This window comes from Aphelocoma coerulescens, chromosome 1A (assembly GCF_041296385.1).
Source record: "Aphelocoma coerulescens isolate FSJ_1873_10779 chromosome 1A, UR_Acoe_1.0, whole genome shotgun sequence".
Classification (NCBI taxonomy): domain Eukaryota; kingdom Metazoa; phylum Chordata; class Aves; order Passeriformes; family Corvidae; genus Aphelocoma; species Aphelocoma coerulescens.
Genome location: NC_091014.1, coordinates 42655792 through 42671980, shown reverse-complemented (window position 1 = coordinate 42671980; position 16189 = coordinate 42655792). Strand labels below are relative to the sequence as shown.

Here is a 16189-nt window from a genome sequence, read left to right as displayed (position 1 = left end):
CTGCATGTTTTGTTAGATCTGGTACTAAATACTCACACCACTGAGGAGGAAGTTAGGCTTGGAGCTTTTTAGGGCTTTTAATATATGGATATATTTGCTTGCAATCAGACTTACTGAAATAAATGGAGATACATCCTTAAGTTAGAATTGTGTATGATCAGCTCCTGGGAATAAGACCCAAAAAAGAGGAATTGCTTCTTATGTATATATGTTTATGTAAAGGTGAAGTGACAATTGCATTTTCAAATATGCCTTGAAAAGAAGAGGGTTGGGGAGTACTACAAGATACAGATCTACAATACTCCATTTTGCTTCCACTTCATGTTTCTCTTTTCTGTCTGGAACCTTGTAGCAACAGGCTGATACAGTTTCCCTGCTAAGCTAGGTAGCATTATCATTATGTACAGTATGTGATCCCCTTTTTGAGCATCTGAGAAATGGAGAAATCAAGAGATATCTTCTGAAACCTCATACGATTGAAGCTCAGAATGTTGAATACAGAATGTTTTCTATATTTCCTTTATATTCAGTCTTGCTGCTCTGTCACAAGTCAAGGTGTAACATTTTCTAAGAAATGTTGATTCTGTTCCTGATCATTTTATATTTCTAAAAAGTTTGGTTGAATGTCCAAAATTCCAAACAAATAACTAATTTCAGTAATATCTCACTTTCAGTAGGGCTTGCCTCAAACCTGTTACAGTGCTTTATAAATTAGGTGTCTCTGGGTTTTTGATATCTTACAAGACTTATGACCAAGGTTCAGGTAAAATCACTCTTGCATGTGATCAAAAAAGCTTTGCAATGAAGGACAGTAATTCAAATTTGAAACTATTAGAAGTTTTCACATGTGTTCTGTCAAGTTCTGACTCTTCTTCCATTTACCCTGATTTATACTTTGTTCCCCTCCTAGGTGCCTATCTTGTGCCATACTTAATCTTGTTGCTGATAATAGGGATTCCACTCTTTTTCTTGGAGCTTGCTGTTGGGCAGAGGATCCGCCGAGGGAGTATTGGTGTGTGGAATTATATCAGCCCCAAACTTGGAGGAATTGGATTTGCAAGCTGTGTAGTAAGTTTTTTAACATTGTGTCGTTTGCTTTCAGGTGTTATGATTTAGATTTCCTGTTTTGCAACAGGGAAAGGCCACGGATTTTTAGCTAGGCACCAAGGTCAGTTTACAGTGTTTTTGAAGATCTTAGAACTTGAATTGATCCAATAAAAATGTTGATATGTATGTGTCTGTTAAATCAGTCATCTTGCATTTTGAGATTATTTTGAAATTAGGAACAGTGGAACAGAATAGTCTTCTGGAGGAAAAATGCCTGTAAAAGTATAGGTGTAACATGATCGATATGGAGAAAAGTGAAAATTTAGAAAATGTCAGGTACTTTAATGGGACAAATCATTCCCTTCTGACTTAGTTGAGTTAAACTTAGGTTCATTGTCTGATGCACAAAAATATGCAGAAGTTAAGCAGAGATTTTTTTATTTACTTCATAAATGTAACTTTTTGGTTGCTTTTTTTCCTTTTTATTAGGTATGCTTCTTTGTGGCCCTGTACTACAATGTCATTATTGGATGGAGCCTGTTTTACTTTTCCCAGTCTTTTCAGCATCCGTTACCATGGGACCAATGTCCTTTAGTTAAAAATGCATCTCATACCTGTAAGTCTGTGTTAACATAAGGTTCTTAAAAATCATATAAAATATGTAAAATTTGAGATTTTCAAATAAAAAGGAGGCAAAATACAATTCAAAAAGATATTTGTGTGCAAAAGTGTTCTAGGCGAAACTGGTTTTCTATCTTAATAAGATGTCATATTATAATACTTGAAAAAATACAACAGAAGATTAATCTAAGACAAATACACTATATTTGGGAAAAGCATCACTGTCAACAGCATTTTAAATAGTAGTGAAATTAGGAGAATGCTATTTAGTGTGTTGCAGAAAAAACTTCTTTCTTTTTTTCTGGTGTTGATACTGCCTTTTACACTTACTTGATGAAAAACAAAGGTGAAAGAGGGATATTTTTACATTTCAATTAGTAGGATACTTCCTGGCACAAAGTTGTTGGCTTACTAAGAAAGGGGAAAATGGAAAACTGTAAATATCAATGAAATGCAAGTGATAAAAGCACTGTTTTCTTTGTAAATTAATAGAAATGAGATAATCAGTCATTGGATTTTTGCTGTAATGAGATGATCTCTTATGGACATATTCTATAACAGCATGAAAAGTGCCTTATCCTTTGGATTTATCTTGTAACAGTATACATTTTGCATTATTATTGCTATTGAAATGTGTATAATTTCTTTTTTTAATTTCCTTTTTTTCCAGATTCTAAATTTTTTTTTCATTATCTTTTGTGGGTTTATTTGCCAGTTGAATAAAGAACAACCAGGGACATTTGAAAAGTTGTACCTTATCACAGTGTCTTTTCCAGAGTTGCTTGCTTCAGTTATTATACAGAAACAGTCAGTACTTTTGAATGTTGACACAGTCAAATGTATTGTATTTCACAAGGTATTGTCCATTAAGCAAGCAGCAGTGATTGTTTATGTACTCTTATCCTGCCTAAATAAGACACAGTGTGTCAGCCCAGCTTCAGCAGAAGCCATTTGAACTAAGTTTAAAAAAAGAAAATGTTTATATTTGATAATATCTTAACATTTTAATAATTATTTCAGTGAAGGTCTGGCATCTGTGCTAGGTTTCTTAGAAATAGCATATTTTTCCTTTTATTTCCATTAATTATCTTGATTCAGGGCCTAACTTACATACGTAGTTGATTGTCAGGTATAAATAATTTATAAAGAACTTAAGTAAATACCTTCTCTGAAGAAATCTTTCTATTTATGTGTTGTATGTCTAGATAATTTCTTAAACTCTTTGGTAACATGAATATAATAGAATTACAATATAATCAAAAGAATCATTTCTGGACTATACATAGCAACTTTCATTAAACATATCTGTGTAGGAACCATTTATTTCCTTTTCCCATAACTTTGGTATCATGCTATTATTTTATTGTTTATAATAGTAATTAAGTCCCTTTTTATTTCAGTGTCATATCAAAGTGGACACAATTGACGATTTGTTTTACATTTGTCTTCAAATTTGTATTCATTGCAGAGATGGTTTTCATAGTGTGCAATTCATGGTATCACATGCAGATAATGCAGTCTTATGTGTGATAACTGGAATGTATGTCTTCATTTAAGCCTGCCTACTATTTAGTTCTAAAGTGAGAAATAAATTCTGCCTTGGAGTAGGATTAACTGTAATGCTGAGGAATACATTATCCCAAAAGGGTGTTTTAATAGATATAGCCAGAAGCTTTCACTGATAGCAGTCACTTTTTCTTTTAGACAATGTCTTAAGACTATTTTTTGAGTTTAGTTTCTTAATAAATGGTGATGGCACAATTAGAAATATTTAGAAGTGGTAGAACACTGCAGTGAAATATCTCTCCTGAACCCACTCTTTACTTGCTAACATCTCTTTGACAGTTGTGGAGCCAGAGTGTGAAAAAAGTTCTGCAACCACTTATTACTGGTACAGAGAAGCACTGAATATTTCCAGCTCTCTGTCAGAGAGTGGGGGTTTAAATTGGAAGATGACTATCTGCTTGCTGGCTGCCTGGGTCATGGTATGCTTAGCCATGATCAAAGGCATTCAGTCTTCAGGCAAAGTGAGTATACTGTTTACCTGCATGACATTGTTTTACTTTGAAGCATTTCAGGACATTTCTGTTCACCAAGCCCTCTGTTTACACTCATGAAATCTGTAGGAGCAGGTTAAGTGCTGTGACTCACCTCTGTATTTGTATAATCTCAAGCAGAGGAATGTTAGTAGTTAAGCACTAAAATTTAGCAATTTTATTGGAAATGGTACTAATTTAGTGGGAATTGAGATCTGAAGAATCATTTTACTTCTCATCAGCGTAATTGTTGCATGTAACTGTACCTCAGCTTTATTGTGCAGCATAAGTCTGTGTGTTTTGAGTGTTTAAGGAAATAGGTTTCCATGTGTACTCACAGTATGACTGCAGTGCACCTGCATATGCATGCTTCTGTCATTAACATAGCTGCTTTCCAGGTTTCTAGATTGTTTCTTTTGACTAATCACTTACCATCCCTTTGCATCTGAGTACTTTTGTCTTCTTTCCCTTGCATGCAGCCAGCTGGATTGGCTGGTGAAAGATTTGCTAGATCTGTTGATCTCAGTGGGATTTTCAGAGGAAAAATAATTTGTTCTAAAAGCAAAATTCTTTGCTATTAAAAAGTTTGGCACTGACATGGCAATTTCTGTGACATCCTTAGAGCATTTCAGTTAAAGAAAAAAATATCAAGTTTAACTAGTGAATCATTTTACTAAACTTTATAGAATAAATTTTCTTTTCAGTGATGGGTAATGAAAGATCAGATTTGATTACTATTTTTTGTTGTTTTGACAGTAAGCATTACTTATTGATTGAATTCACTGATTATGTACTTTCTATTGATTCTTGTCCCCTTTCCTTCTGAAGACAAAATGAGTTACTATTCATGCTGCATACCTTTACCATACCCAGCCAAAGTGCTTTTGTAAAGAGAAGCATTTCTGCCACAGTTTACTTCTGTCTTTGTTGTCATCTCATTGAAATCATACTGAATTTCCCTGGAAGTCTGGTGGTTCTTTATCAGTTAGTGATAAGTACATCACGCAGTTGTATTGTTTTTGTACAGTACAGAATTTAATTTCTTTTGCAATCATGTGATTTTGCTTTCTTCTGCAGAGACACGGGGAATGGGAAGTGTTTTGCGTATTTCTTAGAACATATGATTATCAATTCAGTCATATATCCAAAGGATACTGAGTAGTGAATGAAGCTATTGAATGGAAAGTCCGTGTTAAATGTCACATTACATTTTTTCTTACCTTCTTATATTTCAGATCATGTATTTTAGTTCCCTTTTTCCATATGTGGTACTTTTATGCTTTCTGATCAGAGGACTGCTCCTTAATGGGTCAGTGGATGGAATTCGTCACATGTTCACCCCTAAGGTATGTACTTAATTTCTGTTTGCAGAGTGTTAAAATTTCAGTGGCAATTTGGCCATTTATGAATGTTCTCATTTAAACTTATTGTCTTCATAGAACATTTGGCTGCTTTTCTGTTGCTTAAATTGCAAAATTGTTCTTTACCTCAGTGGCACAATACCAAGCCCTAAAGTCCAAAGACTCTAGGTGTTCCAAGGGTCTGTAGAGTTACCTCCCTTAGCTGAGGGTTCCCAGAGTGTTATGCCTCTACAAAGCTAAGCAACTGAGAGTGCAATTTAGAGGATTCAGGATGTTCAGAGAGCTCTAAATACTGAAAATAGAATTGAATCTTCAATCTTGCCATTTCCTAATACTGAAATTTCTAGTTCTGGAATGTCAGTGCCTTACTTTGAACTGTCATGGCATAAATAATTATCTTTTCCCTTTTGAAAAAGAAAATTCTTTTTCTTCCCTTCTAGAAATAAACTAAAGCTGTTTACATAGTAGCCCAAAGTACAGGAGACCTGTGTTTAATAGTAAAGTAGTGTAAGCACTCTCCACTCAGCTTTCCTTATCAATTTTCTTACGATGTGACAAGATAGCAGCAGTTCTGAGCATACATTTTTTGCTGCCAGTGTTTTTACCAGCAATGTGCCTTACACAGATTTAGATTTTCTAACTATGGAGGTGATAAGGGATGTTATGAATCATTGTTTAGCTTGAAGGTCTAAATTCTACCCACACCTATCTCAAATGCTTGCAGCTACATCTGTACTATAGGAACAGCATGTTTGAATAGTCAGAGCCATACTCAGGAATGTATAATGTTGGGCTTCATATTGTATTGTGAAATTGACTTTCCAGCAAGTCCCTTTCATAATACAACAAAGAAGGACAGGACTATTATTTCAAAAATTGAAGCTAAATAATAAAATAATAAAAATCAATGCACATAGTGGCTAATGCCAGATGACAGGGTGTTGTCAGTTGTTTTGATTCCAGGTGTTTTGAGTCTGGAGAGCTGTCATCCTATAAAAATGACCTTTTTCAGCTCTCACATTGATGCAGTCATGTTCCACTTCACTCACTGTCGCTGCTTTAGAGAGTCGTGCTTGTACAGGAACTTGCAGGCTGCTCAGGCAAATTTGGGAAACCTGAGAAAGAGAGAGAAATGTAGTCCCTACTAACAAGAGAAAGTCTAAAGCAGAGATGAAATACAGACCTCTATAAGATATAATTTGGTTTCTCAACCACAGTGTTAATACTTTCTTTGACTGGAGAAGTACCACTAGATACTGAGGGAAAATAAATATAAAGACTCCCCTTGGATACCAACACCTCTTCAGTACTCACTACTTCATCTGAGTTGGACTTAAAATAAATTGCAGCTGATGCTTACTTTACAGTTATGTTATACTTTGTTATACAATTGTTTCAGCTGTTCAGATAAATGATATCAAACAAAAAATTGTTCTTAATTTATTCTGCCAGTTTCCAGGTCTGTATCAAAATTTAAGGTGTGATTTAAATTAGAAGTTAGGAGACCTGTATGTCACATGTATTATATGTGAATATAAACCTTAAAAAGTGTTTCCATTATCATTTTTTGTACTTGAGCACTAACTTGGACTGTAGGTTCATATGAGACTACCTGAAGGAATTTAGACTCCCCCACCTGTTGTTTCGTTTGCTCCACTGTGCTAGCACTTTATATGGGCAGCCATATATAAGCTATAAAAAGGAATGCTAAACCGATCTAGCATGAAAATTATTCAGGTAGATAGATATGAGAGGGGAGGGAAAAACATCTTCTCAGCCCAATTTGCTGAGCAAATGACTATATTTGGAGCACAGATGATCTCAGCAAATTGCTGTAAGAGTTATGCCAGCATGGGAGAGGACTAGCACACATTGGTGCAGGTAGGAGAGTGCAGGACTAATGTAGAAGGGGAGTGTTTCTCTGTTTGGCATGGCTGTTAACAAAGCAGAGATTCTAAATAAGAAACTTCATGGAAAACCTAAAGAAAGGTATATGAAAAGCCCACTTAAATCAACTACTGCAATTAAAGCATAGAATTATATGAAGCTGAAGTACAGAGATACCTAATAGCAAATCAATTGCAAGTTTATTTTGGAAGTCTGGGCCATGTGTATCCAAGAACGCATTGCTTTTGATGGTACCAAATGATACATTGTAGAAAGTGAGAAGTGTTTTGATATTTCAACCATTTACGGGTTTGGTACAGTTAAGAATGTTCCTCGATCTCCCTCTGGTGGGAAAGCCGTGGCATGACCATGGGATACAGAGGTTGACCTGCGTGCAATAGCTACTTGTGCATTGTAATTTATAAACAAAATTGTGAGTCAGGAATAAATTTATTGTGATAAACACCTTTGCTTTTCCCAATTATATTGTATTTCAGCTATATGTTAGGGAATAAAGAAGCTATCTGCTACCTATCTGTAATAAATATTATATCTTCATGGGAAACTGACATTTTATTCAAAATGTTATAACAATGGCAGATTTATTTCTTCTCAGCGTAAGACAGTCAGTCTAATAATGCTTGCATCTTTGCTGATGCTTTTTTGTTTTAATTTTATGAATAAACCTAGGGCTTAAAAAAATAAAAATTGCATAAAAATTACATTCTTTAATGGAGGCCCTGAATCAGCTTGAGAAAATCTAATGTTTAAATTTGACATGTACTTCCTTACTTCTTTTTTGTGATTCAGTATCTAGAAGAATTGGAGCTAGACAGATGATGACTTATAACTTTGTAACAAAGTTATTTTTTTGAAGGAGCAATACAGTTCAATTTTTTGATAAAAAGGCGTAGCTGCCCCTGAAATACATGACCTATTTAACATAGGCTTAAGTTCAAGGCATCTGACTTTAGAGATTTGATTCATGGACTATACAGCTTGTGGTGGCCAGCATTCATATCATATATATCATTTTGCTTTACATATTTGCATGTAATAGAATTCCATATAAGCATGTATATCTCATGTTCACCTTTTTTTTGTTTGAAAAGTAACAACAAAGCAGCTTTAATCATACTCATTGCATTTATTAAGAGGGTTGATCAATCTAAAAGACATCTTAAGTCTAACAGAAGTCAGTACATATACTGTAAATAAAAGATAGTTAATACTGTAAAAAAATAAGTTCTCTTATTTCTCAGCATAACTAGCTACTATTTCAGTTACATAGCTCCAGTAGTGTCTTGTTGTTGGGAACATACTGTATAGCAAGCATGTTTCTCTTTGATGTTTAGATAATATAAAATACATAGAAATTCTGGCCCATAAGTTTGCCAACTTCAGGTGTCGCATTCAGCTTTCATTTTATCATAATGAAAATACATTTGTGGTGGAGTATTAGGGTTTTATGATGTAGGGGTTTTTTTCTGTTGTTTTTTCATATAATAGAAATGCAATTTATAGCTGACATATATTATATCTAATTTCAAACAGCTTGAAATAATGCTGGAGCCCAAGGTCTGGAGAGAAGCTGCTACTCAGGTGTTCTTTGCCTTAGGGCTTGGATTTGGTGGAGTCATTGCCTTTTCAAGCTACAACAAGAGAGACAACAACTGCCATTTTGATGCTGTACTGGTGTCCTTCATCAATTTTTTCACTTCTGTGCTGGCAACTTTGGTGGTGTTTGCAGTGCTGGGCTTCAAAGCTAATATCATAAATGAAAAATGTGTTATCCAGTACGAATATCTGTTTATTTTTTTAAAAATTATTTTTATGCTTTATTTTATTTCTGAGCTAACACAGATCACTGACTTTGATCTCTCTGTTTTATTGTGTTTTACAGAAATTCAGAGAAGATTTTAAAACTTTTGAAAATGGGCAATCTCAGCCAGGATATGATCCCACATCATATCAATTTCTCAAGCATTACAGCAGAAGATTACAATTTAGTTTATGATATTATACAGAAAGTTAAAGAAGAAGAGTTTGATTCTCTTGGTCTGAAATCTTGTCAAATAGAAGATGAACTTAACAAGGTAATGTCATTCAGTCTTGAATACAGAGATTATGAACAGATGGGTATTTGTAAGCCTGAAACAAGTTGTACTGTGAAGTGTACCTGTGTACCCAGAGTATCAGTACAGCATACCTGTGAGCCGTGCACCTATAAAGACCTGGATGAAAACATGGTTGCATTCCAGCTCACTTGAGGACTTTTGGGTCTGGTGTCTTAACATAGTCTTCACTGATTTATAATATATTTTGATCATTATGTCACTCTTCTCAGGAGGTGATAAGCTTTTAAAGCTCTGTTTTTTAGAAGAATTGAGCATGAGGGTTTTTCCAAAGACTAAACAGAGGTGCTACCTATTCAATATCTCAGATTGCAATATATTCTAATGTTAAGATACAATTATTAGATAAAAATACTACTTCGCTGAAAGTAAAAAATTATTCTCTACTTATTAGGTAGTTGTTTAATGAGTATCATCCTGTTTTGAAATCTTACAGTAAGTGAAATATATAGCAGAAATTATAGCTTTAGGGAGGCAACTGTAGATTGAAACACTGACTTTTATATAGTTGCACCAGCATCTGAGGATAAAATATAAAATTGATGACTTAGACTTCAAAAGTTTCTACACTATTCCCACCGTTTAAATTTGAAACAAAAGTTTAGAAGTTAAATCCTGTATATGCTTACTGGAGAAAACAGAGTATATTTTATACTAGTCCTATATAGTAGCTCTCATGCAACATTATCAATGAAAGATAGAAGGAAGTTCTGATTGGACATGAGAGGAAAATTTTTCATAATGAGAGCAATCAGCCATTGGACTAATCTCTCCGTGGAATGGATGGTTTCCACAACACTGGACACTTAAGATTCAGCTGTACAGGGTGCTAGGCCATCTTTTCTAGACTGGTTTTGCCAAGAAAGTTTGGACCAGATGATCCTTGAGATACCTTCAAACCTAGTAATCTGTGATTATGTGAAAGAATTGTGTTAATGTCAATCAGCTAACAAATTCTCATGTTTCAGTAAATCATATTAATTGGAAGAATTGCATATTAGATAGCAACTTCCCACTCTGCCTTCAAGATGTAATCAGTGACACTGCATGAACATGAAGTCAGACTTGTCAGGCTGTCACACTACCAAAAAAAATTAAAAACAAATTCATGAATAATGACAGAATGTTTTTTTTTCTCACTGACAGGCAGTTCAAGGAACTGGTTTAGCTTTTATTGCATTTACAGAAGCAATGACCCACTTCCCTGCTTCTCCCTTCTGGTCAGTTATGTTCTTTCTCATGTTAGTAAATTTGGGACTTGGAAGTATGTTTGGAACCATAGAAGGCATTATCACACCCATTGTTGATACCTTCAAAGTCAGGAAAGAAATTCTTACTGGTGAGTTACACAAACTTTCTTTTCTCCATAGAGCAGTAAGCTGAATTTTTTTTGACAGTACGAATTCTTTTTTTTTTCTTTTTTTGACATGAAAGTTTACAGAGTATTTTACAGAGCAGTAAATCACTGTATTCCAGACTGTACTTCTATGCACAGGCACATTAATATCTGCCAGTAATACCTTTTCTGGAATGCTATAGTAGCATAAATGCCCTAAAACTTAAATTTTAATGGAGGACTAATTTCTGTTACAAGTTTCTGTATGGTCAGTCCTTTTGGGCTCTTCCAGAATACTTTCTATTCCAGCCTGTGTCACACATTGGAGAAACAAAGGAAAAGGAAAGAATGAAAATACATTGCAAATTACTACAAATTATTCTTAAGTAGGCCAAATGAAATCTTAATTTATGATGAAATTTTTATTATGCTAAAATCAGTACAGTTACTCTCTAGAGAAACATATTTTTCCCTGTTAAATGTTTATAAAGTCTTAAACAAGACGTCTAGTTGTTTTGTTTGGGGGTTTTTTATTACTTAAATTCCCAAAGTTAATTGAGGTATGGCATGTTTATGTAGCTCTGACTTGTAGGGATTTCTCTTTTTTATATAAAACACCAGCAAAAGTGTGAAAGTTAGGTTTCTGAAAACCTTCAGGACAGCTGCAAAGGACATGATGTGTTATGCACAAATTCAGATTTCATATTAATGCCTGTGAAAGGTGGGATAGAAAATAAAAGAACATGAAAAAGGTGCTTTAATATTATCTAACTCTATGAAGGAAATAATGAACTCTGTGAGAGAAACAATAATGCATTTTATAAGAGTTAACCCCTGATGCAGCAGAGCACTGCTTTTTTTTCCCAACTGCTTTCCTTACCTTTCTTAGATAATAAGTAATATTTGATTGACTAAAAAAATCAAATTCTTCAAAAAGATAAATCAGCTGATTTTTCGGAAGTCCTGAGTTGGTGGTCTTTTGGGTTTTTTTAATAATAAGGTCTTAAATTCTTGCTGCAAGAGTTAGAAATTAGCTGTTCTTCCTAAGTATGTATGCAAATACCATGATACATAGTCATTACACAGGAGTAATGGAGCATTTTACGGTAATTCCTTGTTACTCTGTTTGACCAAAAAAAAATTATGATAAAGGAATATCCAAGAACTGCCTTTCTCTTGTAATTTTTTAAAGTGGTATGCATGCATGATTTTAGCTAAACTCAGTTGTACTCAAAAGATTAAAAACACCTTATCAAGTTGTATAATTAACTTACAGGAATGAAATATCTGGCTCATTTCTCATGCAGTATTGGTGGCATTTAACAAGGATTGTGGCTGCAATAGCTTTTGTGCTTACAGGACAAAAATTTCCAACATTTACAATTTTGAATTGTAAGCATTTTTGCAGCTCTTTGGTTCCAGTTAACTCCCTTTTGAGTTCAGGGAAACCAGCTCAAATAGTTAAAGTTATTTTGTGTTCAACAACATTGTGCAGAGAGGTGTAAAGGTCAGAAAGTCATTCCAGTAACAGTTCCCACAAGGTACAAAAAAGTGATTAGTCTTCTACCACAGTATTTGTAACAGTGTCATTGTCTTAGTTTCAGTACTATAATCAGTAATAATTGATTATCTTGGATTCATCCAATGGGTGTATTCTATAAAGATATTTTATATTTTGACCCAGGTCATTTTCACCTAATTTTGTGGGAGTACTTAGGTGCATCCTTAGCCTAAGTTCCCTGTGAGAAAAAAAAAAAAAAAAAAGGGCACTTTAACTGGAAGAATCAGTCTTACTGATGCTCAGCCTAAAATTGATTTCACAATTTATTGAAAATTGACTTAATTTATGTCTACTTAAGCATTAAGTCCTGTTACTGACAAATTTAGTTGGAGAAAATTATATTGAGATCCATTACGCAGGATCAACCTTTCAGGAAATACATTTTGGGTTGTTCCTAAAGAAGGGATAGAAATGTTGCTTAATGTACAAATACATTTAGACAGATCCTAATAGAACTTCATGCAGGGAATTATGTTTTAGGGGAAGTTATAAAACTTCTTCATTTTATTTTTTTCCCTATGTTTTCATTTCTAAGTTCTGTTCACTTCTGAATTCCAAAAAGTGAACTGGTGACCAGTTAACATGATGTATGATGTTTTCCCCCCCAGTTGATTTTACCCTTGCATTCACATTACATTTATTATTACAGAAATAGTCACTTGATTAATCTCTTCTGCTTAATCAGGACTGCTGTAATATGGAAATTCTAGTAATTCTAATTTCATAACTTTTCCATTTTGTAGCAAAGAGGTGGGATTCCTAATATTCTTAAAATTGAGACCACCTAAAAAGTAAAATGTTATCGATGTTACTTATATGAAATAATGCATTAGTTCCTCTTTGTCTGGGAACTTTATTGTAGTTATTACTCACATTGCTGTCCTTTATTCCAGTCATCTGCTGCTTGGTAGCATTTTTTATTGGCCTGATCTTTGTGCAGCGCTCTGGAAATTATTTTGTGACAATGTTTGATGACTACTCAGCTACTCTGCCCCTGCTTATCGTGGTCATTTTGGAGAATGTTGCAGTCATACGAATTTATGGAATAGACAAGTAAGTGAACGAAATGTATCTCCCTGTCCATATCAACACTATTTGTTACAATAATTATTACTATTTTAATTATATTGTATGAAGCATGTTCAATATACACAGAAATACAAGTAAGTAGAAAGCTTGTCAATCTGGTCAAGAATCTAGTCTGTCACTAGGAGCAGGTTTGGAGCAAGATACACTACATCAGGACAGTGTACTGAAACCCAGAGAATTAGTCTAACAGCTCCAAAAAGAGGAGAATACTGTAAAAGAAACGAAATTAGAGAATTAGAAAGGAGAATGGTTATGAAAGTATAGGGAATTTGTAGCAACAAAGACATAAAGATTTCAAGAATAACTATGGTCTAATCAGCAGATGAGTATTTCAATGCAGTGTTCTAGGCAGGCTGAGAAAGGAACAAAGCAAACTCTAATGGCAGTAAAAAGAAAAAAATTCTATTTATGAACTAGATTTAGTTTGGGGTGTTGTAGCAGTTGTTCTTTGCATTAGTTGTGAGAGAGGAGATGATAGCAAAACAGGGTCAAAGCTCACTTGGAAGCAGCACAGTTGACAATGACGTAAAGTGACGTATTGGTGATGGGTGAAGAGGAGTGGCTGTAAGTCCCTCTTGCTTTTTTTGTTTTTGTTTTTTTTTTTTTTTTTTTTTTTTTTTTTTGTTGTTGTTTTTTTTTTTTGTTTGTTTAATTCGTTTTATAACCAAAATCAGCAGAATGTGTTCAGTAAGTGAGATCAATATGTGCCACACTTAAGGAGTAGAAGAGTTTGGATCAAAAATAACTCGTGCCCTCTGCAGGTCAAACAGAGCCTGCTGTACTAACATGCTGAAGAAGTTAAAGCATCTGTTATTCCTTTGCATGGAGAAAAAGTGTGACATAGAATGGGTGGGGTTTCAATTGACTTTTCACTTGTTTGATCTGAGTAATCAGCCAATCCTTTGTCACAATGAAACAAAACTATAAGAAGAAAATTTAGTTTTTTAGTTTCCAGACATTGGTTTTGGTCTGTGCAGGTAGTGCTTGGCCTACTTGCTCAATAAGGGAGAATTCCAACTTGGACCACATACATAATCCTACAACTGATCACTTAGATATAAAAACACTATGTAGATTATTTTACACATGCAACCCAAGGATAAAACAGATGACCTGGTTATAAGGTTGGTGATGTCCAAGCTCCACTGTGCATGGAGGTAGACATGCCAAACGTTAGCAGCTTCCTGTGAGGAAGCTGATGTTTAGGCATAGCTGAAATATTGTAATCCTTTGCTTATGATTCACAGTGCAGGCCATTCATGTTTTCAGAAGGGGTTCTGACAGGATACAGTGAAAAGTTAACAGCTAAAGTTCTTATTCCTAATGACCACCCGAGTACTCCCTCTGGAGTACTCCTGATATTTCTTCTGATGTATGTTTCTCCAGAATATTCTTCAGGAACCTAGCAATTCAGTTTGCAAAAACCATCAGGATCAACAGCCTCAGGCTGCCATTGGCTGTGACAGTACCAAGGGTTCCTTGTAGATGAAATTCCATATAAATATCTTATTAGATATAAAGTCTTTGATCAGATAGTAGAAAACCAAAGCATAGCATCCAAAGGGATAAAAAAAAGGTAACGTGGGAATCTCTGTAGCCAAGAAGGAAAATCTCCTCTGGGATCAGTGCTAACTTGAGCGAAAGGAGACTTTTAGAAGAGGATTAGTAGGATGGAGACAATGGAAGACTTTAAAGTAAAGATAACAGATTCGTGTTCAACTGGAAGAAGAACTGGGGCTCTCAGAAAGAAAACGCTATCTATAGAGGGCACAATCCATTTGTAAATCCAGCTTCTTTTTTAATGATGTGTTTTATTTCAGTGTCAACAAACAATAGGATGCCTCAAGCGGTGCAGTTAATTTTTTTTTCTGAGAGTTTACATGGCAGAAGTTTCACATGTGTAACTGCTTTGAAAACATACTTACTGCTCTAAGAGCTTTTTTGAGATGCACATTTCAAAAGGGAGTGGGACCACAAGGGAGTTAAAACAATCATTGTCTGTGCACACTCCAAAAAAATTATTTCTGAAAGCATTCTGTGTTTCTACTGGCTCTGGAACTTCGTCATGAGTACAAAAATAGGAGTTTCGTTCATGTCATAACTTAAAATTTTGAGGAACAAGGAGGCAGTTTTATAGCTTGGCGAAGTTTTATTTCAGCAGCTTATGTGATGCAAACCATAGCTTATGCATAAAGTTGGTTTTTTAGACTGCAGCACATGTGTGGGTTCAAAATTAATATTGCACAATCTGTAAGATGTGCTGGTAAACAACCCAGCAGTCAATACAAGAAAATGTAAGAAAGAATATAAATGAAAAGTGAGTTTAAATATCTTCAGCACAGTCCAGCAAGCAGCTTACTAAGTCACTGCACTGTGCAGCGATTCCTTTTGTTCATCTGGTCTGAGCTAGTAGTATAAAGTCTATTTTTCAGCCCATCAGTAACTTAAACTACAGCCATTTCTATATATGCATTTTTCCAGTGTGTTGATTCTCTCAAGTTAGGTGCTGTCGACTATAGCGCTGAAAATCTCAGTGTGTGCATTAACAACAACCTTTTAATCCCTTCACAGATTTATGGAGGACCTGAAGGATATGCTGGGGTTTTCTCCAAGCCAGTATTATTACTACATGTGGAAGTATGTTTCACCATTTGTATTGACATGTTTGCTGGTAGCTAGCATTGTCCAAATGGGATTAAGTCCTCCTGGTTACAATGCTTGGATTGAAGATACGGTATGTATATAGTATGTATGTGTATATGTAGGGTTTGTATGTATATATAATACCATCATCATCATAGCGATCATATCTGAAGCATTTGAGAAGTACTTGAACAGACAAAAAAATTGCAATTAGAAATTAAAATCAGTATAAATAATGACATGGTTGCTTTTATCTCAAGTTGCTTTAATATAAAACCAACAATTTTTTAATTTTAGAGTAGTTCTGCTTTAAAATGATTGACAGAAACCTTTATGCCTTGGGTGACTTTTAGTTTGTTGATGTATGATGAAGAAACTCTTAATGTTGGGAGGGGTTGTTTATGTTCATGAAGTCTTATTTTACTGAAGAAAACAGGTGATAACTGCATAAGTCATTTCAGATATCACATCAG

The 16189-nt window shown here is 34.6% G+C and overlaps 1 protein-coding gene across 2 annotated transcripts in view; it reads left to right on the top strand.

Annotated features, from left to right (window-relative positions):
• SLC6A15 (solute carrier family 6 member 15) overlaps positions 1 to 16189 on the top strand; it is a 37451-nt gene that overhangs the window by 18858 nt on the left and 2404 nt on the right. For both annotated transcript variants that reach the window (XM_068999848.1, XM_068999857.1), the window contains exons 3-11: positions 911 to 1068; positions 1537 to 1663; positions 3514 to 3695; positions 4940 to 5050; positions 8507 to 8748; positions 8856 to 9048; positions 10234 to 10426; positions 12878 to 13037; positions 15645 to 15807. In XM_068999848.1, the coding sequence (XP_068855949.1) occupies positions 911 to 1068; positions 1537 to 1663; positions 3514 to 3695; positions 4940 to 5050; positions 8507 to 8748; positions 8856 to 9048; positions 10234 to 10426; positions 12878 to 13037; positions 15645 to 15807 (1529 nt within the window). The remainder of the gene's footprint in view (positions 1 to 910; positions 1069 to 1536; positions 1664 to 3513; positions 3696 to 4939; positions 5051 to 8506; positions 8749 to 8855; positions 9049 to 10233; positions 10427 to 12877; positions 13038 to 15644; positions 15808 to 16189) is intronic.